This window comes from Vicugna pacos, chromosome 16 (genome assembly GCF_048564905.1).
Source record: "Vicugna pacos chromosome 16, VicPac4, whole genome shotgun sequence".
NCBI classification, from domain to species: domain Eukaryota; kingdom Metazoa; phylum Chordata; class Mammalia; order Artiodactyla; family Camelidae; genus Vicugna; species Vicugna pacos.
Window position 1 is genome coordinate 45,178,842 of NC_133002.1, and position 26,959 is coordinate 45,205,800.

General features: G+C 34.7%; 1 protein-coding gene across 1 annotated transcript in view; it reads left to right on the forward strand.

The window, feature by feature from the left end:
• The window catches only part of NUFIP2 (nuclear FMR1 interacting protein 2), a 28,481-nt gene extending 2,240 nt beyond the window's left edge, over positions 1–26,241 (forward strand). Inside the window, exons 2-4 of the mRNA XM_006214396.4 lie at positions 2,904–4,625; positions 16,793–16,825; positions 18,932–26,241. Coding sequence (XP_006214458.2) covers positions 2,904–4,625; positions 16,793–16,825; positions 18,932–18,984 — 1,808 coding nt within the window. The 3' untranslated portion in view covers positions 18,985–26,241. The remainder of the gene's footprint in view (positions 1–2,903; positions 4,626–16,792; positions 16,826–18,931) is intronic.
• Positions 26,242–26,959: the final 718 nt, after the last annotated feature.

A 26,959-nucleotide genomic window follows, 5' to 3' on the forward strand; every position in this document is an offset into this window, starting at 1 on the left:
ATTGGATACTTAATGTAACTTGAAGACTGAAATTGAAATGTCAGATTTTCCATTTTGAGGGGTGGTAGGAACTGATAGTGTGCAATAGAAATGAACGTATAAATGTGTTTGTTGAGCGTTTAATCCTAAGGATTTGGAACAGTTTAGAAATTTAGAAACTATGCAACACTAGAATTTTTTTTAACATTAAATGTTTTTCAACTTAAAGGTGAGAAAAATCTGATTATGGTTACTTGGACGATAAGGCAGTATTACTTTTCAGATTGGAAAATCTACTTTTGTTCATCAGGTATTAATATCCTCCTACAGGATTCCTCTTTACTTACAGAAGCAGTCCCTGAACCGTACAAGGTGGCATCCTTCAAATTAGTTTGTCTTATCCTGGATGGGTATAAATAGGGAAAACTGGGTTTAGTGGTTTTGAGAGAACATAAACAATTTGAGGTGAGAAGCTTTTCATTTGTGGCCTGGTTACATTACTGTTGCTTCAACATGCATAAAGCTAATTTACCAAGAAAACTTGTGAGGGTTTTTGAATATATCTGTATTGTGCTGAGGTGGGCTTTTATGGCACATTACCCACAAGCCTATAAAGAGGAAGTTTTATTAATCCAGAAGAGGGCGCAAGAGAGGGCCAAATGTATTCAGTAACTTCAGATTCTAATCTAAAAGCTAGATTTATCAGGACTCAAGTTTTGCTCAGTCCATTTGAAGTAGGGTCAGATGCTTTTTTTAGCATGGCAGCCCTAACTCATAAAAGCAGTAGGAAGCCTTTGATTTTTCTCAGTAATTCTATAGTGTTTACATTTTTCTTAAATACCTAAGTTTTAAAAAGAAAATATCTCTGGCAGACTTTTTGCAAACCGACAAGATTGCCATGGGAAAAATTTTATATAGTTAAATGAAAAATGTTTCTTGTCATTAAAACTTGCGGGTGGAAGTATAGTGACTTCTGGGGAGTTTTAAAATAGTTTGGTGATTTCTGATATAAAGGCCACTAAACAGGAAAAATTATCTTATTTAACTTAAAAGTTTTGGCTTTAGTCCAACTTAGTTTGGACACTGGATTTTACCTGGTGTTTAAGACTGCTTATCTTTTAGATCTAAAAAGTTATAACTAACTGGCTCAAGGGTACAGACCTTTGTTTAAACTTGTTAAATGGTATATGTAGTTCTCTTTGGTCTAGAGTTGTACACCAGTAAATTTATGTCTGTTAAAAATGTTGAGAATCTCTGTTGAGCAAATTTCTGCTTTTCTAAAAGAAATAACACTTTAGAAAACAACCTAAGCAGTAGTCTTTGCTGTTTCATACTTAGAATTTTTCACCAAAAATTTGATTTGATTGGCTATCATAGCTTTTTCAGCCAGCCAAAAACTAAAATGTAACTCTACAGAAGTTAAGAACTTTCACAAAATATGTTCCCTAGTGGAACAAGTTCTGTGCCACTCGATCTCAAGAATGATTACGCCTTGAGTATGTTTTCTTGAGTTATTTCATGAAAATTAATGCAACAGAAGAAAATGCCTTTATTTGCTCATTTGTAGTATTCCCATTTTTTTATCTGATGTAGAGTAAGTGACTAAAATAATAGTAAACCCTGTTGTGAATATTCTCAAAATATGTTCTGTTCCACCTCAAGTTCTTTTAAAACAGTGGTTCTCAAACTTAAAAAATCTTAGTGTCCCTTATACTCTTAAAGTATACAAAGACCTTTTGATGTGGGTTATATCTATTGATATTTGCCATATTTGAAATCAAAACAAAGTTTCAAAACAATATACAAGTTCAAGTGCCTTTAGCCTTCACAGGCTGAAGGCCCAAGAGAATGAATGAAAATGACAAAGCCAAATTACTTAGTATTCCTGTTGGATCCTTCCCTACCCCCTGAAAAGCTGCCTTAAATGAGTATGTGTGTATATCCTCCCTTTTTATCATGTATTGGTTTCTAATGACTTGATCTCAAGATGCTTTTGGGACTATTTCATAGAAAGGTAGATAAATAGTATCACTATTTTTACTAGTAAGGAAATGGAAAAGTTGACCCCGTCAAATCACCTATAGTGATAAACTGTTCATGGTGATTGAAGTTCTTAATTTAAACTTGAATACTGTAACACTCTTTAAAATTAAATACCTTTCATTGTAATTTTTTAGTATTTTCTTACTGAATTATTTGGTTAGGCAGTATGACATAGTGATAGGAAATGATGTTCCAGACAGACTGAAATTCAACTTTCCAGGTCTTGTACTTTGTGACTTGGGCAAGCTACTTAATTTCCCTGAGAGTCTGTTTACCCAAATGTAAAATAAAGAAAATATATAAGAGTTAGTACGTAGGTGTTTTGGTTTCATACAATATCAGTATGCTCTAATGTCTGGGAAATGTCAATGGAATTTAAGACTACTTTTGAAAAACTTCACAAGTGTTAGATTTTTATTTGACAGAGTGCAAGAGAAACTACTTAGGGTGACCACCAGCCATTTATGGTTTCACAGATGTGGAATCTTTAATTTTCCTGTAGTACTAAGATTTACTCTATCAATATAACTTGATTTTTGCCCAGAGGGTAGCTCTGCTTTTAATTGTAAAGGAAATTTTGTAAGATGAGAATGATGGGGAGGTTGATCCTGTTAGATGAGAGGTATTATTAAGAGGTCATGTTCTTTCTGACCTTGGACTATGGTTTGATTCTCAGCTCATTTCTGTCTCTTGCTTAGTAAACTTCCTAATCTGTAAAATGGGGCTGACAAGTGTTATCTCATAGAGTTATGAAATAATAACATAAAAAGCTGAAGCTCACAGAATAGTGTCTAGCATACAGTAAATAAATAGTCCTTAAATGTTAGGTACTATAATTTACATATTGTAATTTTTTTAAACTTTTTTTTTCTCCTCTCTAGGCTATGGTGAACTAAATGGTAATGCTGGAGAAAGAGAAATATCTTTAAAGAGCCTGGGTTCTGATGAAGCTACCAACCCTATTTCCAGGGTCCTCAATGGCAACCAACAAGTGGTAGACACTAATCTGAAGCAGACTGTAAAGTCCAGCACCTTTGGGAAAGCAGGAATTAAAACCAGGAATTTCGTTCAGAAAAACAGTATGGACAAAAAGAATGGGAAGTCTTACGAAAATAAATCTGGAGAGAACCAATCTGTAGACAAGACTGATACTGTAGCAATTCCAAATGGTGTTGTAACAAGTAATTCTGGCTATATTACTAATGGTTATATGGGCAAAGGAGCAGATAATGATGGTAGTGGATCTGAGAGCGGATATACCACTCCTAAAAAAAGGAAAGCTAGGCGCAATAGTGCCAAGGGTTGTGAAAACCTTAATTTAGTGCAGGACAAAATAATGCAACAAGAGACCAATGTCCCAACCTTAAAACAGGGACTTGAAACTTTCAAGCCTGACTACAGTGAACAAAAGGGAAATCGAGTAGATGGTTCAAAGCCCATCTGGAAGTATGAAACTGGGCCTGGAGGAACAAGTCGAGGAAAACCTGCTGTGGGTGATACGTTGAGGAAAAGCTCTGATGTTAAACCTGGTGTAAGCAACAAGAAGTTTGATGACCGGCCCAAAGGAAAGCATACTTCTGTTGCCTCCAAAGAGGATTCGTGGACCCTATTTAAACCACCCCCAGTTTTTCCAGTGGACAATAGCAGTGCTAAAATAGTTCCTAAAATAAGTTATGCAAGCAAAGTTAAGGAAAACCTCAACAAAACTGTACAGAACTCTTCCGTGTCACCATCTTCGTCTTCATCCTCTTCTTCATCTACTGGGGAAACTCAGACCCAGTCTTCAAGTCGGTTATCCCAGGTCCCTATGTCAGCGCTGAAATCTGTTACTTCGGCCAACTTTTCTAATGGGCCAGTTTTAGCAGGGACTGATGCAAGTGTGTATTCTCCAGGGGGTCAGCCACTGCTAACTACTGCTGCTAGTACTTTAACACCCATCTCTTCTGGGACTGATTCAGTTCTCCAAGACATGAATCTGACTTCAGCAGCTGTTGAACAAATAAAGTCCAGCCTTTTTATCTACCCTTCAAATATGCAAACTGTGCTGTTGAGCACAGCACAAGTGGATCTACCCTCTCAAACAGATCAGCAAAACCTGGGGGATATTTTCCAGAATCAGTGGGGTTTATCATTTATCAATGAACCCAGTGCTGGCCCTGAGACTGTTATTGGGAAATCATCAGATCATAAAGTGATGGAGGTGACATTTCAAGGGGAATATCCTGCCACTTTGGTTTCACAGGGTGCTGAAATAATCCCCTCAGGAACTGAGCATCCTGTGTTTCCCAAGGCTTATGAGCTGGAAAAACGGACTAGTCCTCAAGTTCTGGGTAGCATTCTAAAATCTGGGACTACTAGTGAGAGTGGAGCCTTATCCTTGGAACCCAGTCATATAGGTGACCTGCAGAAAGCAGACACCAGTAGTCAAGGTGCTTTAGTGTTTCTCTCAAAGGACTATGAGATAGAAAATCAAAATCCTCTGGCGTCTCCTACGAACACTTTATTAGGCTCCGCCAAAGAACAGAGATACCAGAGAGGCCTAGAAAGGAATGATAGCTGGGGTTCTTTTGACCTGAGGGCTGCTATTGTATATCACACTAAAGGTAACTCATTTGTTTTCCTATATGAAGATTCTTACTGGTTATTTTAATATACATTTACTGGCTATTGTAGTAAGGGTGAATTTTGGAAGTTATTGTGATATTAAATTCCAGAGCTTAGTTGAGAATAACAATGGATAAGCAGCTGATATCAGACTTTAATTCTGGGTCTTTGGAAATGGTATGGTTTAAGTTTAGAAGGAATGTTCACTTTTCCAACTTAGAAGCATTTCTTTTTCTGTAGACAAGTATAATTGACCTCCTGCTTTTTGTTCGAAGAATATAGGGGGATGGGTGTTGCCTAAAAATGTTGTTGTATTTTCTCTTTAGAGTTTTTTTTTAAATTTTTTTCTTTGATCTTATGTTCTCTCTGTTTTATGTATCATATGCCTCTTTATCAGGGAGCTCACTTGATAGTTCTACTTTGCTTAAATTGGGTAAGAACAGTATTTTGGAGGAGCCTAAAAAGATGGAGTGTCAAACTAATTTGTTCTCTTAGAAGGAATAGTGGGTGCTGAAAGGTAACTAGGAAATAATTTAGATAAACTACAGTGGCAGGTACAATTAGCATTGTAGGGACTAGACTCTTGGGAGTCTGTCCTTTTCATATCCCAAAGCCCGTGTTAAAAAGGAGCGAGATATTTTTCAAGCTTCATGTTAATAACTTTCTTAGAATATGGTTTATTTGTGTCTTAAAGAAAAATTTGCTGTGTGGCATAACTAATTTAAATCCTTAATGTTTTTTGTTTGATGAATTATGTTTACAAATGATGTTACAAGCACCTCTGTTTTTGAGAACAGCAGTTTTCAGCTTTCCTTCTCTGTCTCCCCTAACAGAAATCAATACCCCATGCTTGCATGCACTCACCTAATGTACATGCATATTCTCATTTTTAACAGCAGCTCATTTAGGCAGTGATTTGCAACTGCAGGGAAGACATAGCATAGCATATCAGATAGTAGGGATGAGGTAATTACCGTATTCTCCCTGGAAGAATCGCAGCCTTATAGATGAATATCAAAGCTATTTATGTGACTTCTAAGCAAATTAACTAGTTTCCATAACCTGTATCTGCAGACAGTAAGACATTTAGTAAAATAAACAGATGTAATTGAAAATTTTTCTCCCTTTAAAAAAATGGGAGTAAATGGTAGAATTGCCTTATGGGAGTTTAAGAGTAGAAATCCTGGCAGATAAAATTACTTGGCTTCACTTTTCTCCAGTAATGCTCTTTGGAAGTAAATATGAGCTAATCAGGGAGCTGGATGTTTTTAGGAAAGTTAGGACAAAAAAGAAATATTTAGTGTCTTAAGACATGTGGTTAATCATAAGTTAAATTCTGTGGTTAATCATAAGTTAAATTCTGCAAGGGGAGTTGGGTGTTTTTGATATTTTCTGTGCCATCTGCCTTTCAGAGACCATTATACTTGGAAAATCTTTACGAACCATTTTGTGCTGGTGGTTGTGTGAGCCTGAGAGGATACCTGGTTGTTATATTCTTTGAAACCTTGAAAAATTCTGGGACAAGTTCTTTCATAAGGTGTTTCACTGGTGGTTTCTTTCTATTATGGAGCAATACAGGCCTTTTAAAATGGGAGTATTAACTCTGGTTATTTCTAGATATTCTGTATGCATTTACCCTAGAGATGGGCCAACTAAATATGAACTCAGTGGTATTTAAGGAAACTACATACCCTTACGTGGATGCAGTTATATTTAGTTTTGCTGTTACAAAGATTTGGTTTAGTAAAGTGTGTTGGTTTGATTTTGTAGTTGGACATTTATTGAGATTAAATTGATACCGATTGTTTTTTGTTTTTTTCTCACTAGAATAAACAGATACTCAGTTCAGTTAGGTCCCAAAGTGGCAGATTCTTTGAATTCCTGCCAAATATAGGTTGGTTCATTAGGTCACTAATTTTTCTTTTGAATTTGTTTTGAGTCACAATTTTTTGAAGATATGAAGATCTTTTTCTTTTTTTTTAAGTTACTTATTTATTTAATATTTTGTAGGGCAGCAGATTAGGGTTTTATTTACTTACTTTAATTGAGATACTGGGGGATTGAACCCAGGACCCTCATACATGCTAAACATGCACTCTACCACTGAGCTATACCCTCCCTGAAGATCTTTTTTTTAAATGAAGGCTTTTTTTTAAAAAAACATTTTTTATTGATTTATAGTCATTTTACAGTGTTGTGTCAAATTCCAGTGTTCAGCACAATTTTTCAGTCATACATGGACATATACATACTCACTGTCACATTTTTTTCTCTGTGAGCTACCATAACATTTTGTGTATATTTCCCTGTGCTATACAGTATAATCTCTTTTTTTTACATTTTTTATTGATTCATAATCATTTTACAGTGTTGTGTCAAATTCCAGTGTTCACAATTTTTCAGTCATTCATGGACATATACACACTCATTGTCACATTTTTTTCTCTGTGACTTATCATAACATTTTGTGTATATTTCCCTGTGCTATACAGTATAATCTTGTTTATCTGTTCTACAATTTTGAAATCCCAGTCTATCCCTTCCCACCCTCCGCCCCCCTGGCAACCACAAGTCTGTATTCTCTGTCTATGAGTCTATTTCTGTCCTGTATTTATGCTTTGTTTTTGTTTGTTTTTGTTTTTGTTTTTTAGATTCCACATATGAGCGATCTCATATGGTATTTTTCTTTCTCTTTTCTGGCTTACTTCACTTAGAATGACGTTCTCCAGGAGCATCCATGTTGCTGCAAATAGCATTATGTTGTTGGTTTTTATGGCTGAGTAGTATTCCATTGTATAAATAATACCACATCTTTATCCAGTCACCTGTTGATGGACATTTAGGCTGTTTCCATGTTTTGGCTATTGTAAATAGTGCTGCTGTGAATATTGGGGTGCATGTGTCATCCTGAAGTAGGGTTCCTTCTGGATACAAGCCCAGAAGTGGGATTCCTGGGTCATACGGTAAGTCTATTCCTAGTCTTTTGAGGAATCTCCACACTGTTTTCCATAGTGGCTGCACCAAACTGCATTCCCACCAGCAGTGTAGGAGGGTTCCTCTTTCTCCACAGCCTCTCCAGTATTTGTCATTTTTGGATTTTTGAATGACGGCCATTCTGACTGGTGTGAGGTGATACCTCATTGTAGTTTTGATTTGCATTTCTCTGATAATTAGTGATATTGAGTGTTTTTTCATGTGACTTTTGATCATTTGTATGTCTTCCTTGGAGAATTGCTTGTTTGGGTCTTCTGCCCATTTTTTTTTTTTTTTTAAGTTTTCTTTAACTCTAAAAGAGGTAGTAATCAATGGGGCTTATGTGAATATCCTTTAAGAAAGCACTTACTATTTTCTTGGTTCTCTAGCTATAGTCTTTACGTGTTCAGAAGTGATCTCTTAGTTGAATGCAGTTAGGCTTAGAATTGGAAGTTCTGTGCATACTTCCTAACTTCAGAAATAAGCCCTTCATCAACTTTATTTGGAAATAGTAGGTAGAACGGTGCATTATGTCAGTTCAGTAGGAATGGCACATTTTTAAAATTAAACATTAATTACTGCGGATTTTAAAAATCTGTTTAGTTGAGGATATGAAATGAAGATACAGTGAGGCATAAAAAAGGAATTAATGGCAATTCTTGGGATTTTTCTTAAACCTTTTGATATAAATATGCTACTGACTTTTCTTAAGAAATAAGTTAATCTTTTGTGGGTTTTGGAGGAATATTGTACCATTACATAACAGTACGTTTAAGGTAAGAGGTAGGTTCTCTTTTCCTATTTATCTTAAGTGACACTTGAGGCAAAACTTTAAAGTGATAATCTTTTTAAGTTGATTTTGAAAATGTTTAAGTATATATAAGTATAAATATATTTGTGTATATTTTGAAATGGAACCAAATAATGAACCCCAGTAAGCCTATCATCCATCTTAAAGATTTTAAAAATGTCATTCTTATTTCATTTATCCACCTTCACATACTTAGGAGTTTTTAAAAGCAAATTCCAGTTACAATATTTTACTGCTTGATACTTTGAGTACATTAGAGTGATGGTTTTTAATGCACATACCCAGGACATAGAATTGTTGCCACCTTCAAAGCAGTTACGCAGAATGCTTAGTTAATAGAACTCTGATTTGTTGTCAAAGGCTTAGAACACTAGATCCTAACTTTCTGAGGGGATATCTTTGATTTTGAAGTGGTCTAAATAAAGTCCCTTGATACCAAGTCTGTTGAAGTAAGGTTGATGTGAGTGGTTGTGTTAATTTAAACCAATTTATCTTGCCTGGCTAATATTGCACTGAAGCATATCATGCATTCAAAATGCTGACATTTTGGAATATTCATTAAAGAATTTGATAAGGTTAATTTTACCCAGCTCATAGAGATGTAAGGGAGATGAATAGTATACTATTTAATTTTTGATGGTTAGGGTGAGTCAAAATGAAAGCTATCCTAGTATAAAATATTACCAAGTCAACTTTAGGCTATTGCATGAATTTAAAAATTTTCTCTATTACCTTCACAGGTGGCAGGTTATTGGCATAAGTGGTTTGATCCACTAGATCTGGATTGGTCCCTGGATTTAAAAGTTTCTTTTTTAACTCACTGGGTGATTCTAATTGCTGACTATGATTGTGACTCTAGGTCCCAAACGCTCTAGAGAGCTTTCCTCAGCTTAATCCTTCTTTTCTTTTCTCTGTCTGTTTTCTGTACTCCTAAAGAGTTGTGCAGTTATTTGTGTTTTCCTTTCCTTTATGATGTACCTACCATAGGCAAAGTACTTTGTCTCGTTACGGAAGACATACTTTGATAGGGAGTGTCTTTTCCTTTAAAGAACTTAATCAAGTAGAGGAGAAAACAATACACATGTTTTAAAGGAAAGTTTTAAATGCCATAAGAAGGATACAAATAAGTAGATTTTAGTGGCGGGAGAATTTCTAATGGAGTAAAGATAAGAAGAGTAAATGCAAGATATGTTTTCCAGGAGGCAGCCGCATTTAAACTGGGTTTTGATGGATGGGCAAGATTTTTTACTTAACAGAAATGCAGACAACAGAAAGATAAAGAACAGAAACATTGGCGAATGAGTCAATGTAAATATTAGAGGGGATCCACTTTGGATGTGGTGAGGGGATATAAAAGAAGGAAGGTAAATTGCTGCCAGATCATAGAGATTTTTTATTTCCATCTGGAGGCGGGAGAGCCACTGAATATCAGGGAGATAGACTGGTGGAATGGAAGTAAACTGACAAGAGACAGGTTTTAATGCTGCTATTCCCAATTTCCATGTATTTGGGCAAATCATTTGTCATTTTTAAGCCTGGATTTCCTAATTTTATAAAACAAGTATATCAGCCTTTGTTTTGTCTTACCAGATTGTACTCAAGTGCTGTAAAAATGGAGTTGGTATTAAGCAGTTGATTTGTAGGTCAGTGTTTGGGTAGATTAATGTGCCACCAATTTGTAGGGTAGATGGGAAGCCATTTTTCTGATGAGTAAAAGCAAAAGATCAGCCAGACTGTTGGAATATTATAGGCAGAAAAATAACAAAGATTTTCCCTTTTGTATTTGCAGTCAAGCGAATGTATTATTTATCCAAAAATAAACTTTTTTTTTTTTTGTAAGTTTTTAGATTGGGTAAGGGCAAGAGGGAACTGATAAATACTTCTACATCTACAGGATATAAGAAACAGGATATTGAAGAGGCAAGTTATGGTTAATTGATCCATAAAATTGATGGGGGCTATACATAATAGTTTAGACATTTATTCACAGAAGGATCTGAATACTAAATTTTCTCCTGTACACACAATGCTTAATAAGCATTTTTCACTGTATTTTATTGCAATTGCTCCATGATTGTGCCATCACTACTGTCTTTCTAATAATCTTATTAACAGGTACCTGCAGGTGAAGAGAATATATAGCTCTGGTAGACTGCATGCTTAGGGTGCATGAGGTCCTGGGTTCAATCCCCAGTACCTCCATTAAACAAACAAACAAACCTAATCCCCTCCTTTAAAAAAAAAAAACAAACCAGATAGCTGCAGATTTGACTTTGGTTTCAGTCCAAGTCGATTTTCCTCTCTATAATATGGGGCATAGAGGAATGTTTGTAACAAGTAATTAATATTGTATAAGATCCTTTTTTCCCAGTGACTTTCCATTTTAACTGGAATCATCCCTACTGGGTGTTTGATTTCTCATTAATTCTGGTTTTATGAGTACAATAATAGTTAATTTGCTTTGATACTAATCTGGAGGGTAACATGTAAGGAATTTAATAGAAACTAAAATTTAACCCCCAGATTTTATTAGCTTAAGTCCTGAGGAACAGAAAAGTAACCGCCCATGCTATAAAGGCAGAAATTAACTATTACTGTCAGAGTAGTAGCAGTTTCATTCCAAGCAACTTGAATTTGATATTCTACCTTTTAAAGTGAACTGGCTTAGAATAAGTATAGCAGTAGAAATGAGCAAAAAAACCAAAAACCTGCAAACTCCAAGTTTCTATTTTGTGTATTTAGAAGTGGTCCAGAAAATTCTGTTGTGGTGTAGCTCCACTGGGAATATAGGATTAAAATTGATACACTGACAAGTTCATTAAGCATCTCCTGAAAGGTGGTGACTTATAACTGCCTTAGTCAAATTTACTTGAAAATACACTATATTGTTTTAGGGGTATAGTCAAAAAAGGGGGCAGGTGGGGAGAAATTTATGATAGGCTTCTTTGCAAAAGGATAGGCAGGTACAGTGACTGAGAAAGAGAAAATCAGAATAGCAAAACCAGTGTTGGGATAGCCAGAAATCATCAAAAGATGGGCAAATCTGAATTAGCTGAAAAGCAGAATTTAAATTTATGTCACTACTCCAGAATTTTACAGCATTTTGTCTAAAATGGCTAATCAATAAGGGATTGGGTGGTATGATTACTGGTAAATTGATCTGAGGGTTCTCAGTTGTGGGAGTCACCTTGTTTTGCCTTATGTTTGATTTATTTTCTTTTTGCAGGGAGCCATTATGTGCTTCTTAAAATGTTTAATGATTTTTTTAAATATTCTAGTAAACTGGAACAGTAGTATCTTTCAATTTTAAAGACAAAAAGTTAAGCTTCTAGTTTGCTCTAATCCTCTTAGCTTCAGTCTTTTTCTTTAAAGGATTTTAGAGTTAAATGCTGAATTTATTTGGTCAGAGTATATGAAATTGCTGTTTTTGTAGGTCAAAAAAGGTTGAGTATTAGCAGTTTCAAATGAGTATTTAATACGACTTTTTTATATATTACTTCCTCATTGATTTATGAGTAGCATTTCATTCAAATCAACATTTATTTTATTGTGCCAAGCATGTGTGAAGCAATGATGGTAAATAGAAAGGGAGAGCTCATGTTATTAATGAACTCAGTCTAAAGGGGAAACATACATGGAAAGAAATATTATTACTAGTGTGATTGCTCTATAGAAAAATGCATTTCAAACATAAAGAAACCCCTAAGGTAGGTGATGGGATCAGGGGAGGAAAGTAGTCAGAATTCAAAAAAGAAGTGGAAGTTAGCTTATTTATTGTACAAGAATAGGCAGAATATTTTAGGTGGAAGTGGAGTAGTGTTTGAAGATTGCCGGTCATTCCAATGTCAAGGAAGGTGAATGGTGCAAGTTAAAAAATCTTAAAGTTAGTCCTCTAATTTAATTTATTAAGGTACCAGCTACTGTTTCAAATGCTAGAAATTTTATACAAGACAAAAACAGATCCAATCTCCATGTCTGCAGTGAGAATCCATTGAAGTGTTTAGAGCAGTGTGGTCACTTTAAGATTTGTATTTTTAAAAGAAGAGAATTATAACCATGGTGTAGAAGATAGAAAGTGAGGCTGGAGTAATGGCAATAGAGGCCAGTTAAAAGACAGCTGCAGAAATATTCTTAAGATACCACTGCTTGAAACAGGGGCAGTGACATTGGGCTAGAGAAAAAGGGATAGATAACTAGAAAGTTATAAATGTCTTAACTTTAGGTAAGAATTGCAGTAGTTGCACATTCCTTCCCTAAATTTTCTAGTTTGCATTTCCTTAACTCTACCCACTCTCCTATTTTCTACATGTTTAATATAACCTTCCTGGTATCATTTTCTTTCTCTCAAATGTTGATGTTCCTTCAGTCCCATTTTCATGCTACTCAAACTCTCGGTAATATCTAATTCTGTTGCTGTGTATTAAGCTTAAGACTTGAGCTGCATTTACCCTAAGTTCAGACCATATATGTTCAGTTCAGCATCACCACTCAAATTCTGTTTATAGAACTGAATTTATTTTTTCCCCAAACCTGCTTGCTCTTTCTTGCCTTCCCTCTTAGTAAATTAACATATAGCCCTTATTGTTAAGTTATATATAGGTCCTCTCTCTAACATCTCCATTCTTTTCCATCTCTAATAACAACTGTTCTAATTTCTTCACTTTTGCAGTAACATTTACTGGGTTCTTTTCCTGTATTGTCATTTCATCCATTCTGTTCAGCTGCCTCGAGGAATCATTCCTAATATTTGGTATAGGAACCTCAGATTTCTTCAGTGGCTTCCCTTCCATCTGTATTATTAAATAAACTTCCTTTCATGAATGCTTTATGCTCTATCCCCCAAATAGCAGAATAGCTTTCTCTGAATCTTTCCTTGGTGACTTTTTTCATCTCTGTTTCCTAAATAGTGCTGTTCTTTATCTAAATCTTTTCCTCTTAGTGACTTACTAAATTACTGCTAAAGCATAGGTCAGTAAACTTATTTTATAAAGGATCAGATAGTAAATATTTTAGGCTTTGTGAGCTATAGGGTCTCTGTTGTAATTATGTGTTACTTGGTTCTGCCTTGCACACAAAAGCAGCCATAGGTAATATTTACAATGGGTGTGGTTCTATTCCAATAAAACTTTATTTACAAAAACAGGTGGTAAGTAGAACCCAGTTTGCTGACTCTGCTTTTAGCACACCTTGCTTTTTTTTTTTAATACTCTCAAGTTTTGTGCTGATGCTTCTACCTAGAAAAGCTACCTGTTTTACCAAGCTCACAGAGGTAGAGCATTTCTTTCTGTTTTTGCATCTATATCCCTAGCCCCTAAGTAGTGCTTTTTAATCCACTTCGAATTAAGAATTTGTAGGTAATTGGACATTCACTACAGGAAGCATTGTGATAGGGAGCTATGTAGAAAGTAGTCTGCTTTAGAAAATTGAATGTTAGATTTTCTTTATTCGATGAGTGGCATAACTATTTGAATTTTTAAATTTTAATATAGTAAAATTTCAAATTTGGATGGTGGTGGTCTGAATGACAGCATTTTAACAAAATAAATTGTCTACTTTGGTGTTTCTTGCATATAATCATGCAAACAATATTTGATTTATTTCCCTTTTGCATCTTAACTTTGAGTTTCATGGAAACAATTCTAATCAAGGAAATCAAGTTACTACTAGTTATAGAAGTAATTAATATTAAATAACAGGGAATTGCATTCATTTCTCAGTTCAGCTCTTCAGGTAATGCTGATTTCTCAGCTAAAAGCTAGGCTGGTGCATGGCTAGTTTTTTAGCTAGGTCATACATCCCTTTTCCTTCTTCAAAAGTCATAGTCACACGTTGTATCTGACTGTATTTCAACTAAAAAAAACAAAACAAAACAAAAAACAAATCATAGTCAAATTCACTACTCCAGAACCTATATTTGAGGGTAATAAAATTTTCTTGCCAGAAATAATTTAAAATCTATACTATTAGAGTAGATCATAAATCTGAATATTCTAGTTTATAAAGCTAAGGAAATGTCTTCAGTTCATTAAAGAAATGGAGTGTTTGCAAATAGTTACTTTTGTCTTTATTCTAAAATTTGTATGTTTACTTTGCTTTTAAAATAGTATGGCTGCTACTGTGACTCTTGAGCATAGTGTGTTCCCCCCAAAAAGGGAGTGGGGGCAGAGGCAGGTTGAGGTTTGTTGTGGGGAAGAGAAAGGGAAATGTTACAGCATATGTGTCTAAAAATTTGTTACTTTCTTTTCTCAACATACAACTAAATATAGATTTATCTTTGCAGTAAACAAACTTAGAATAGTGAGCATCAAGTAATCTGTGTATACCAAAATTCTTAGGAATTTATTTGTTGCAAAATGTGAGATTTCTGTGCTTTAACTAAAGAGAGGGAGGGGTTGATTGGATTAATTTTTTTGTAAGAGGGCAACCAATGAAAGACCTATCTTTGAACTTAAGCCATTCTGAGATCCAGAAATTTGTAGATAACAGCTCTAATGACTATGGCAGCTATTCCTAATTGTAACTGATGGGGTTTTAGAAATTTATTGAAGTGATTGATATAAGTGCCATGACTAGAATTCCTTTCCTGATACATCTTCCCCCCCCCCCCCCCAGGTTAGACTGGATGACAATTCTCTCTCCTTCTCCTAGGAGATAGGAATTTTTCTGCCAATCTTCGGATGGACATCTGCCCAGCAATTTAAAGGCCATAGTATACAGCTAAGCTTTTGGACCAAGTGGCAACCAGTGCATTATTCTCAGTCTTTGTTTCATCAGGGAATTGCTATGATACTTTGAATGGTATTTTATCTGGATAATTACTTTGATCATTTTCAGTAATTAACCTATTGCTCCAAACATCAAAATCTTCAGTTTTTTAGAAGTGAGTTTGATGGGGGTTGGGGGGCAGGGAGAATGTGATTCTACCGTTCTCAGCCCCCATCCATATACATAAAACAAAAGTAATAATTTTGGATCTATAGACTTACTTTCTTTCAGCCCTGGGGAGCCATCAGTTGTACCTTAACTGTAATCCATGTCCAGATATATCTGATTTTTTTTTTTAATTGAAGTATAGTCAGTTACAATGTCAGTTTTTGGTGTACAGCATATTTCAGTCATATATATACACACATATATTAGTTTTCATATTCTTTGTCATTATAGGTTACAAGATACTGAATATAGTTCCCTGTGCTGTACAGAAAAAATTTGTTTTTCAGATACATCTGATCTTAATGAGCTCCAGTTTTATTTTCTTCATCTATAATTGGTTGCTGATAAGTTACAGAATACAGTTACAGAGAGTCCAGTTATACAGAAAAAAATCACCTTTTTGTCTTTTCAAAATGGTACCATGGAAGAGCACTTGTTCTCAGTGCTAGTTATAGTTATTCCTGAACTAAGTAGTTTTTGTTTACATTAATCTCCTAGTAGAGTACGTACTTTTAAGGAACAATTCTTAGGTTCTTGTGGATTCCTCAAGACTTCAAATATCCTTTCTGTGAAGCTTTCTCTTATGCTTCCAGGTAGAGTTCTTGCCTTCTCTCTATATGTCACTATAGTTTGGTCATGTACATACTTTGCTTCTAAGATACTAAAGTAGGCACATTATAGATAATCATATTTGAATGGAATTGGAGCAAATAAGGATTGTATGTTACTAATAAATAGGTATGCATTGGCATTTTGACCTTACAGGTTAAAATAAGAGTAGATTTGGTTTGGAGGAGAGAACTATCTGCCGATAGCCTAAGAGTTAAGTAAAATTTTAATGAAACATTTTAAGCATCAGACTTCCTTAATCAAATTTGATGAATGCTTCATTCAGACGACTTGAGCACCTTGTTGAAGGGTTGTGGGTTGCCCCCCCCCCAAAATAAATAAAAACCAACCTTGGTGTTTTTTAATAACTATTATAAAAGATATATTTTATTGCATACTTCTGCATATATTTGCTGATTGCCTAGACAGAATTGTTCTTTTGGCAGTTTGATTTCAAATAATAATTGACTTTCTGTAATCAACACTTACAGCCATCTGAATGACACTCAAGAATTACAGGAAAATGAGTGTTTTGTAGAACTGCTACTTCAGTCCTACCTCCAGCCCAGCAAGAACCAGTCTAGGTTGTTGGTTGCTTTTTTTATTTGTTTTTGTTTTTGTTTGGGGGGGGGTTGTTTTTTTTTTAAGATTATACACCGTTAAAATTTATTGCAAGATTGACTATTATTCTCTATGCTCTATCACCTATATAGGTTCTTAGATTTAAAGTGAAAAGCGCATAGCTTTGAACTTTGCTCTTGGTTTATAAAAAAAAAACCCAAACCTTGTATTTAAAAAAAAATTGGTGTGTAAAAATAATCCTTTTTTTCTTCTTTGCAGAAATGGAATCTGTTTGGAATTTGCAGAAACAAGGTAAGAATGGTTAGGTTATCTGAAATGTTAGTATTAATCACTAATTACTGTACATTATTTTGAGGTCGGAATAATGTGAATAGTGGCCTACGAAGTAAATATCCTTTGTGTATTGACTTATTTAATAACTACAATCAAAGGGCACTAGCTGCCATACTAGGACTGCTCAAGATGGGATAATACTATAAGTGAAAAGAATGGATATGAAAGTACTCTTTACCTGCTACGTGAAGAACAAGAATATCTTTTTCCCTTGATTATGAAAGTAAGACAGACGATAAATATTTCTAATCTAGGAAACCAACATGAATAAGTGTTTCCACTTATGGCCAGTCTTTATCTGTATTTGTGTGATAGACAAGGGGTAGCCCAAGAACTGACATTCATAGTTCAGAAAAATATCAGCTGTTTTAGAAACCTTATTTGGACTGTATATTCTTTGAAAAGATGATTAGAAATTTAAAGAATAGCAGATTAGCTTCCTTACTCCCATAAATGAGATGTGAATAGCTGGAGGGCAGAGGGACTAGATAATTCACATCTGGATAATTTGAAATTTTCAAAAACTTGAAATTGGTTGCCCTGATTGTTGTGTACCTTCTTTACAAATACAGTAAAATACGGTAGTTGTGGATACCTGAAATAAAGTGATGAAGTTTTTCAGAACTTGAAGGACAGTAGAAATTCTGTTTTCTTGTTTTACAAATTAGGAAGGCGGGGGGTGGTGGGTTTAGGCTCAGTGGTAGAGCATGTGCTTAGCATGCCTGAGGTCCTGGGTTCAATCTCCAGTGCCTCCATTAGAGAAAATAATAAACCTAACTTACCTCCCCCCTAAAATTAAAAAAAAAAATTAAAAAACGAAACAAATTAGGAAACTGAGACACAGAGAGGTAATTATATAAGGTAGAAAGTATCGAGACTAGAAAGTAGGTTTTCTTGATTTTCCAACATTGCTTTTTCCACCTTCTCTCTTGTCCTTAGGCCAGGTCTTTTTTGTCAACAGAGCTGTGTGGCCTGAAGATAACTAGCAAGCTCTTAAGATTATTTTGAGTTGCTTTCTATGTACCTTCTTACTGAAACAAATTTTTAAAATATAGACTATCAAATATACCCTGCAAATGTAGACCTACCTCCAAAATGGCTATTAATTGTTGAGAATGAGCATCATCATCTCCATGGCAAGTTGCTAGTGGATGTCCCTTGGAGTCCCAAAAAGGATATTGTATTATTTATGGACTAAGATTGGTTGCTTAGGTGAGCTGGAGTTCTTGAATATTATTTTCAGGCCTTTATACTTTTCTGTTAGGTGACAAGTTATTGGCTCCCTATTTTTCATTAAAGCATGTGTACTTTAAAAAGTTCTTAGGACAGGTAGACATAGTAGTATGTAATAAGATCTTTGCTCTCCAGAAGAGGGGGAGCATACAGATAAACATTAAGAATTTAAAATAGCACTGAAGTCTTTGCCCAGACACATTGTAACTGTTTTATACTTGAACCTAGGATATCCATAGATTTTTGCTACTGCTGAGAATAAAGTCTAGTGGTGTATGGGAAATGAGAAGGAAGAAATAAGTCATAATTGGTAGTTTTGCAGACTTAATTTAATCTGAAGTTTTTGGTGCTATGTGCTACTTGAATAGTTCCTTACTAGAGAATCCACACTGGTTAAAATAAATTTTAACTTCATTTTGCTAAGAAGAACAGAAGAAAATAAATCAAAGTGTTTATTTTAGTATTGAATCATTGACAACTTAAGCTTTGTCTGCTTTTATCAATTGTGCTACTTTCATTTTATAATCAGGAGAAACAAATTATCCTTGTTAACTGAATTCAACCCTCTAATCTGTAGGTGTTGGGGCCCCTCACTGGCTAGAAGAAAGACCCTGATTCTGGGAATCCATTGGGATAGTGAACTATTTATTGGGTTGAGAAAAAGTGGATCACACTTGCGTTAATACAAAGAGGAAATGATCTTTAAATTGTGTTTTCATAAAAGGGGAAGTTTAAATGATGATGGTTCTTTGGGATTTGGTTTTTGAACATGGGCATTTGAAGATTCTAGAGCTTGTTTTTTATTTATGTATTTCTTTTTTAACCCTCCAGATCCCAAAAGGATAATCACTTACAATGAAGCCATGGATAGTCCAGATCAATGAAGGACCAGACTGCCTATTTGTAACCTTTCTGCAGCATTAGAGCCACCGTTCATGGGGGACACAAGGCTTTTATGCTCCTAGATCTTCAACGCAGCAGAGGAACCATAAGTAGAATCACAGGATAATATATACAAATATATATATATACATATATATATATAGTTATTTAAAAAAAGGCAACTGAAAGTAATTAGACTTCTTAAGGAATCAAATTTATTTCAAGAGACTACACATGGTTATTTAATCTTCGGTACTGAATAGTTTTTTTTTTTTCTTTTGTTAGTTTTTGTTTTTAAGTGTGAATGCAAGTGATTAATGAATATGGACTTATTAACAAGCGTGGTTCTAAAGTTCCTGCTGTCATCAACTTGGGCAACAAATGACCCACTGGAAAGGCAAATCCACTTAAAAGATCTCTATCTTGTTCTGTGACTAAAGTGATACACTAATCATGGGGAACCCAGAATGATTCAACATTTTCCCCCACTCTTCCCTTGATCTTTTGGTTATACTTTGAGCCCTGCGAGAATGCTGGATAAATGCCTTGAAGTTTGCAGGGGTGGGTTTTTTTTTTTTTTAATTGATTTGCATGTCTTGCCAGGAGTTAAGCAGCCTCTGTGGGGTGTTGGGGAAATATTTTTCTTTCCTTTTATTTTTTGTGGGGTGGGAAAAGGGGAGGGAATTGAAGTTCTACAATTCTGGAATAGTTGGTGGTACATAGTTCACTTGACTTTGGTTGCATATTGGACTTTAATAAGTAAAAAATCCATAAATGTCATTTGAAGAAAAGTTACAGAACAAACAGTTGGCTTTAGATACTTAATACATGGAAAAATATTCCTGTGCCCATATTTTAATGTAATTGTATAAGTGGGAGCAAAAATATATTCTGCTTTTCAACTGTAGGTGCTCCAGACTTGCTCTCTGTCACTAACACTAAATGTGCTGTTTTTCTTGTTTTTCATCAAACATCTGAAGAAAAACTTCCATACCTTTCTGTAAATTCTCTTTTAATTTCTCAGATATATCTAAAAGGGGAAGAAAAAAGTCCATGAAAACTATAAAACTTCATGTTTTTAGCCAGTAAGGAGATAATAAACCCTGCCTATAGAAAGTGTGTTTTCATGCAAACTATACTTCTGAGCTTATTAGCTTCTAATTATATTCTAATAAATATATTTTATTACTAGAGCAAATGGGTTTTTTAAGGACAATAATGTGAAATTCTGGAAATTTTCTTTTGGGCAGAGAAGAGCATTAGCCCTGTCTTATCACATTACCATCCTGTTGCACTGCAGCTTGTATATAGCATGCTAAAATAAATTTTTTTGTGTGTGCAGAAACTAAGGGTCCAATTTAAGATTGGGTGATGTTAGTGGCATAAAAACAAGTTCTCTGGCCTGACATAGATAGCATTGCACCACACACACACCGAAATTAGTATATCCATGTATGTTAAATACAGGTTAAAATAGCAGGGCATTTATATAGAGAGATGTAGTCTTCTAATAAAAGTAGACTGGATCCCCTTAGGTATTTGGGGAGAAAGTAACTACTTTTGCTCAACCCTTTTGCGTAAGAAATGTCCAGTTTTGAGCGACTGTAGTATGGATGAGTTTTCTTGTTTTGTTGATAATTTGAGGCTTTTTTTTTAATAAGTAGTTTGTGAAAGAAGTTGTTGGACTCGGCATAGAGTAGAGAAAATATCTTTATAGTCTGGATTTCTGCCCTGCTTAGATTTTAAAAGTATAAGCATGGATTGCCAATTCCACTTGATGTAAACAAAACTTTTATACATAATATATATATATATATAATAACTTATTGTATCAGTCCAGGTTCAGAAACTTGTGGTAGGCCAGTTCCAGATAGTTTCATTTCACCTGTAAACTGTATCACTTTTACTGATATTGTAATTTTCAAATGTATAATATGTTTACAGATGTGCCCTGCATTTAGTCTGCCTTGTTCTATTTTGATTTTTGTTGAGTCTCCTGCCTGCTTGCCAAAAGCTAGGATGCTTCAGGCCCATGTACAATTGAAAGCAGAGGCATCCTTGAGCTTTAAAGCATTGAACAAACTGGAAAAATGCATCATACCACATACTGAAGTGAAAGAAGTCTGTGTTTTTGTGTTTTTTTTAAATAAAAATTTTCAAAAGGTTAAAAAAAAAAGATACAAGGTTGATTAAAGGATAAAAAAGACTCCAGTTTGTTTTATAGGTTTTAAAGTTCTGCTGTGTGTTCAATTGCCTTGTGTAACCAACCACTTGTCGCCTTAGGGCCAGGTTCTTCCCCCCGCCCCCCTCCCCTTCCTTTTTGAAAACATCTATTTTGTTTTCCTGGAATTTGAAAGCTCTTCTGTCTCACAACTCACAAGAAATTTTCTGGGTTTGTGACATACAGAGGTTGAATGAATATATATTTTAAAAGGAAAAAAAAAAAAGCCCCCATCTGAATTTTTACTTTAGAAGCAACACTTACTTTAAAATATCTTTTGAAAGCTGAGGTTGCTTTCGAGCTTCCTTAACATACCGCTTAGGCCTCCCATGTTTAGAGAAGCCAAAAAGAATGTATCCCTTCTCTGTGTTTGTCCAAAGGTTTTTGAGAGTCTCACTTCTAAATGAAACAATGCAACATTTCACTTTGATTTCCCCACTGAAATTTCTCTGATTATATGGTTAGAGGTATAAAGTTAGGAATGTCTCTTAACCTTCTGGAAACCCTAGTGCCCCATCATATTAACTGTCAGTATTTTTTGGGCATTGGGTGAATGGGCTTATTTGCCTAGGTACAAGCAGGACTTGGGGACATATCTCCTTTGTGCTGTTTGGTAACACTTAACTCTACTTGTTGCAATCTTTCTTCCTAGGTCCTCACACAATTCCTTACAGAGCACTTATTAAAAAAAAAAAAAACTTAAAAAGAGTTGATCTGTTTTCTGATTATTTTGTGTAAGCTTCTAAACTTCAGCTGTGATTAATTTAGCACATTTAAATAACATTGATGTGTTATTGTTCGGTATAAAGAATTTTTCTTCAACTCAGAGTATTAGTACTGTAGCATAAACCAAATACAGTCTAGAGGGGATTTTTAACATCCCTCCATTATAAAGACTGAAAAGGTGTGTGTTTCTGTGTGTGTGTGTTGAGTGCTTGTGTATGAGAGAGAGAAGGAGATATTAAAAATTAGTAAATGAATGTGTGTAAGACATTGTATTAGTATTCAGAGAATGAACTTGTATTTATTTTGTGCCATTTGTTTTCATTACACAGAATAAAGTCAGGTGGTTTTAATCCTTAAAAGGGTAGTATTTGAAAAATGGCACTAAGAATGAAATCATGACCTATTTTTTTAATAGCTATGAAGATACTAATTATGGGTGAAGATTTCTTTCTAAATCTGTCTTGATCGTAGGCTTCTGTGTCACATACCACTCTTTTGCAGATGTCTTGAATAATTCCCCTTCCCCACAAAAGACAGGGTGTATTTACCTTTCTCTTTATTCACCCCACTTTGCTGAACTGAAGTTAATTCCATAGCCTTTCCTCTGACCTTAGTAATGAGCTTTCACATACAGTGTATTTACAGCATCTATAGTTAGCCCTTCCTCCTCCTCTGCTTTCTGAGAGGGGAAAGACAATAACTAGGAATTTGTTAATGCCAGTTTTTTTCTTGAAATAAATGGCTGGAGAGCTTCTCTCCATTTTAGAATTTACTGTTCTTAATCCTCTGCTTACCTAATCAATACAGAATCTGCGAAAACTTTATAAAGAAGTAAAAAGTGCTGCATTGTTTTTTCCAGTAACAGTTTCTAGGGAAAATACGATAAAGCTCAATTATGAGTGTTGTCCACAATATAAAATGTGTTTCTTCACACAACATTACATAGCAGCAGTAGTTTCATGCTTGGTGGTTAGTAGGCTTGTTGCTAATTCATTTGAAGGCATCTAATGATTTATTTTTTGCTGTAAACTTTTTAAAACACAAAAAAGCCATTTAGTGTGAAATTGTCGTATACCAAATGGCCACAGTCAAGGAAATCTGGAAGAGGACTTTACTTGATTTTAAATTCCACTAAACAAGGAGGGAGTCATCCTTTGAAGGCTTTCTTCCTCAGAGAAATAGATTAAAAGTCCAAATTCCTAGAATTATGGGTATCATTATACCATTGGGCCATATCTTCAAGTAACACATGATCCTTATATCCTGTGCTAATTATGAAACACACTATATTGGGACAAATGTATGTTCTCATCAGGTCTGTTGATGTTGCACCAGTTGATGTAGATTCTGATCAGGCAGTGTCTTAATACCGCTACCCATAATTTTACTGTTGTATTTTAAAGAAGGTAGAATTTGCTCATCTTTTTTTCCCCCAAAGTGTTGATATTTGTTTAAAGGGGAGGGACAGAGGACAAAACTAGAAGAATAATAGCTGCTCTTCAGTTTGCAGAGAGACACATAGGTTGTCGTTAGTTCTTAGTATCAACGTTACTTTCATTAATTAATTGACAGAGCACCAGGATTCTTTTATAGTGAGAAAGATGGGCTTCTGCTTTAAGTATCTTAAAATGTTGCTTTTTAAATATTCATCAGTCTGAGATGTGTGAGAACCAGGACCACCCTGGGTTGGTTTAATGAATGATGAATCATTGGCTTCATTCAAAAGCACTACTTTACTGAGGTTTAAATTAAAGTTCACACCCTTTTGGTACTCGAGAAGGGTCTCGCGAATAAGAGTTTTAAGTAGTCTGCACAATAAAAACACCCGGTGAACCATGAATGGTTTGTTGCTTTTGCATTACTAGGAGTGTCAAATAGCAATGATGAGCTGGAAACTTACAGAGCAGCCATCCTCACATATGGGATTGCTGATTCAGACTTCCCTATCCATAAAATTTTACGTCCAGAGTTCTAAAGCCATCTTATAATACTGCAGTATCCCTTTTCTAACAGCCTTATTAAAGTAGCTACAAACATTTATTTTCCAGTTTAGTTTCACTTTCGCTGCATATCAAGAGTTTTACTCTACAGACCAACAAACCAACTTGAGGTAAATTATATAGCTTTCCATATACCCTTTTTTCCTCAGGTGCTAAACAAAGGCTCCAAAAATGGATACTGCTTTAGTAATATCTGTTTTCTTAAATATTTCTTTTGCTAGCTGTAAAGATTTGATGTTAACAAAAATGGTTTTAATATGTAAATATGAGTGAATGCCTTTAGTTTGCCCTTGTTTGTTAGTTTGTTTCATCCTCTATAGAGGAGGGTCCTTTCATTATCTTGAATACATTTCATTAGGTATTGTTGCATTTTTAGAATGAAAAAACAATTATTTCTGTCTTGGATTAATCCTGCTGCTGCTATGAGAAACTGAAAATCAAGAATGTGATGCACTTTTTACATTACTATAAACCATACCTTTATAGGTTGCTTTGATACCTTTCCTGTAGCACAGCCACTAACAAAAGTGAATGAATTTAAAAATTCTCTTTTGGAGGTAATCAGTACAAGTAATTATTTATGGTATTGGCCTGTAAAGGACATTAACTTAAGAAAATACAAATTCTGTTAGTATTACACTTTTTGGCCTTAAAGTGTCTTCTACTACTGAAAATATTCTAAATCTTAATTTTGCTTCTGTTTTCCCTCTCTGCCTCAAAAGGAGGAGTTGGAAGGAATGGCTTGAAGGAAGTAGTATCGTTGGTTTGTTGCTGATCGATCTTTTAGAAAAAAAACAATTGTCTACTATATAATCTGAGGACTTAAATTTTTTTTTGTTTGTATACAGAGGAGAAATAATGTTGCCCCAAGCCAATCTAATTTAGTTGAATCAATCAAAACTCCAACTGTTCTGCTTCTCTAGTGTATTTTTGCTTAGTGAAGATAAACTTTAGTAGAATGCTACTTGACAAGAGGAAAAGTCATTTCTCAAGCACATAATCAAACTTGAAGGAGATTGAACCCAATATGATGGAGGAAAAAACACCAAATGGGGTGGAGGAATATGAGAAAGATGTGGTCCAAAGCTATCTGGTTATATTTTGATGTTGCCAATATTGCAAAGCCAAAATTTTAATTTGCTTATTTAATATATTTGTTGGCCAGAGATCTATTTTTATATCAATGTGCCTTGCATGTATATTAAAAAAAAAATTGGAAAGGCCATGCCTGAGATAGTTGATGGTTCTTACCACCTCACGAATTTTTATGCAGTATGGAATGCTCATTCTATCGCCCAACTGGTGCTCTCTGTTTAAAAGTTATAGATCTTGTCACTAACTGGAACTATTTTATAAACTGGGAAAGTGATTTAATTTACTTTGTTTTTGTTTTTGTTTTAATTCGTAAGTCTGTTAGTGGCTGTTCTGTAGTGGGAAATAGTAAAAACATTCTTCACTTCCTTTTTCTCTCCCCTTAGCACCTTCAAGTAATGTGATGACACCATTTCTTGTGTGCTTTGAAGAGTTTCAGCCTGCTGTTTCCTTTAGTGTTGTAAAGTGTTATAAAAAGCATTGTTTGCAAAATCTAGGGAGATAATGGAGTCCACTTTAATTTGGAATTCTATGTGAGCTATGATCCAAGTTATTGGCTTTTTCCAACTTTAAAAGTTTTTATTGTTAAATCACCTTGCTTAGAAAATTTTAATTATTTATGTCTGCAACAATTGTCTCAAAACAATGAACTGTGCAATTCTTGTCATTAAAAAAAAAAAAAAAGATCTGAACTCTCCCTACTGTGACTTGTTAGTTTCTCTGTATTTCCTGCCAGTGTAAATGTGAAAAGCTTTGCTTGCATTACGTTTTAGAAATGCATTTTGCACACTCGAATTTTGCCGAAGCTCCATGAAAAGGTTAGATCTAAGTAGATGAATAAAGCTATGCACATGTTTTGAAAGTTTAATTTGTGTGTCATTACCAAAAGTGACCTATCCTTGTTACTTTGCTGCTCTTAGCTTCACCATCTTTAGAAACATGACTCAAAGTTACAGTTCTGGGCTAGCTCATCAGTGGGACTAGAAGAGAGGAAAACTGGCACCTATTTAAATAACTTAGGTTTAAATGAGAGCTTGACTTGTATCTTCTAAAGGGCTTTTTTGAAATAGGGCAGTTTTATCAGCTTTACAAACTCTTGGATACTCTTAAGTGAACTTTTGGTTTATTTGGTCAGAAATGGGAAGTAATTGAAACTGAAATGAAGGAAGAAAAAAATTAAAAAAAATAAAAACAGTGCAGTTTCCAAAAAAAAAAAAAAATGAAGAACCTTTGCCACATGGAGTTCTGTGACAATTTATGTCTTAAACCTGGTTTAAAGGTAGGATATCCTTTTTACCTTTGCTTTAGCATAAATTTGATTTACTCAGTGAATGATTGACTTCATTAGAATCATTCATTTAAAGATCAAAGCACAGGTTGTTTTTAAAGATAATACCTATCTTAAAAACTGCCCAAGCTTATTAGAACAAATTTTAAAATTGGGCTAATTTGGTTAAATTGCTGCAGTCTGCATGTACTAAATAGCTTTACTTCACATGTATGTGTACTTAAAAGTTTGTGTAGATGTACTGGACAGATTTTGTCAAATCATCTTTTTAAAAGATTGTTTTGTATTCTCTTCCGAACCTTTCTAGACAAGGCTAGTAAGTTTATTAAGTAGAGATAATACTAACGGTATTTCCCATCTGCTCCTAGATAAAGAAGTATTTACATTTTAAAGCTTTTTCCTATGTATAGGATTACTTCTCTGTCATTAAATGTGCTCCTGATGTATGTTGTTGATTTGCAAACAGCAAAACCCTTCCTTCTGTATCTTCACTGAGTGACAGTTAAAAGCTAAGTCTACTGTCAAGACTTAAGAGGTGGCCCGTAATGCATGGCCTTAAAAGGCATGAATACAGGAGTGTAGCATCATCTTAGATGGCTATGGCTACTCCTCAGCACCTGTCAGTAGATCACATGTTCAGTCTTCGAACA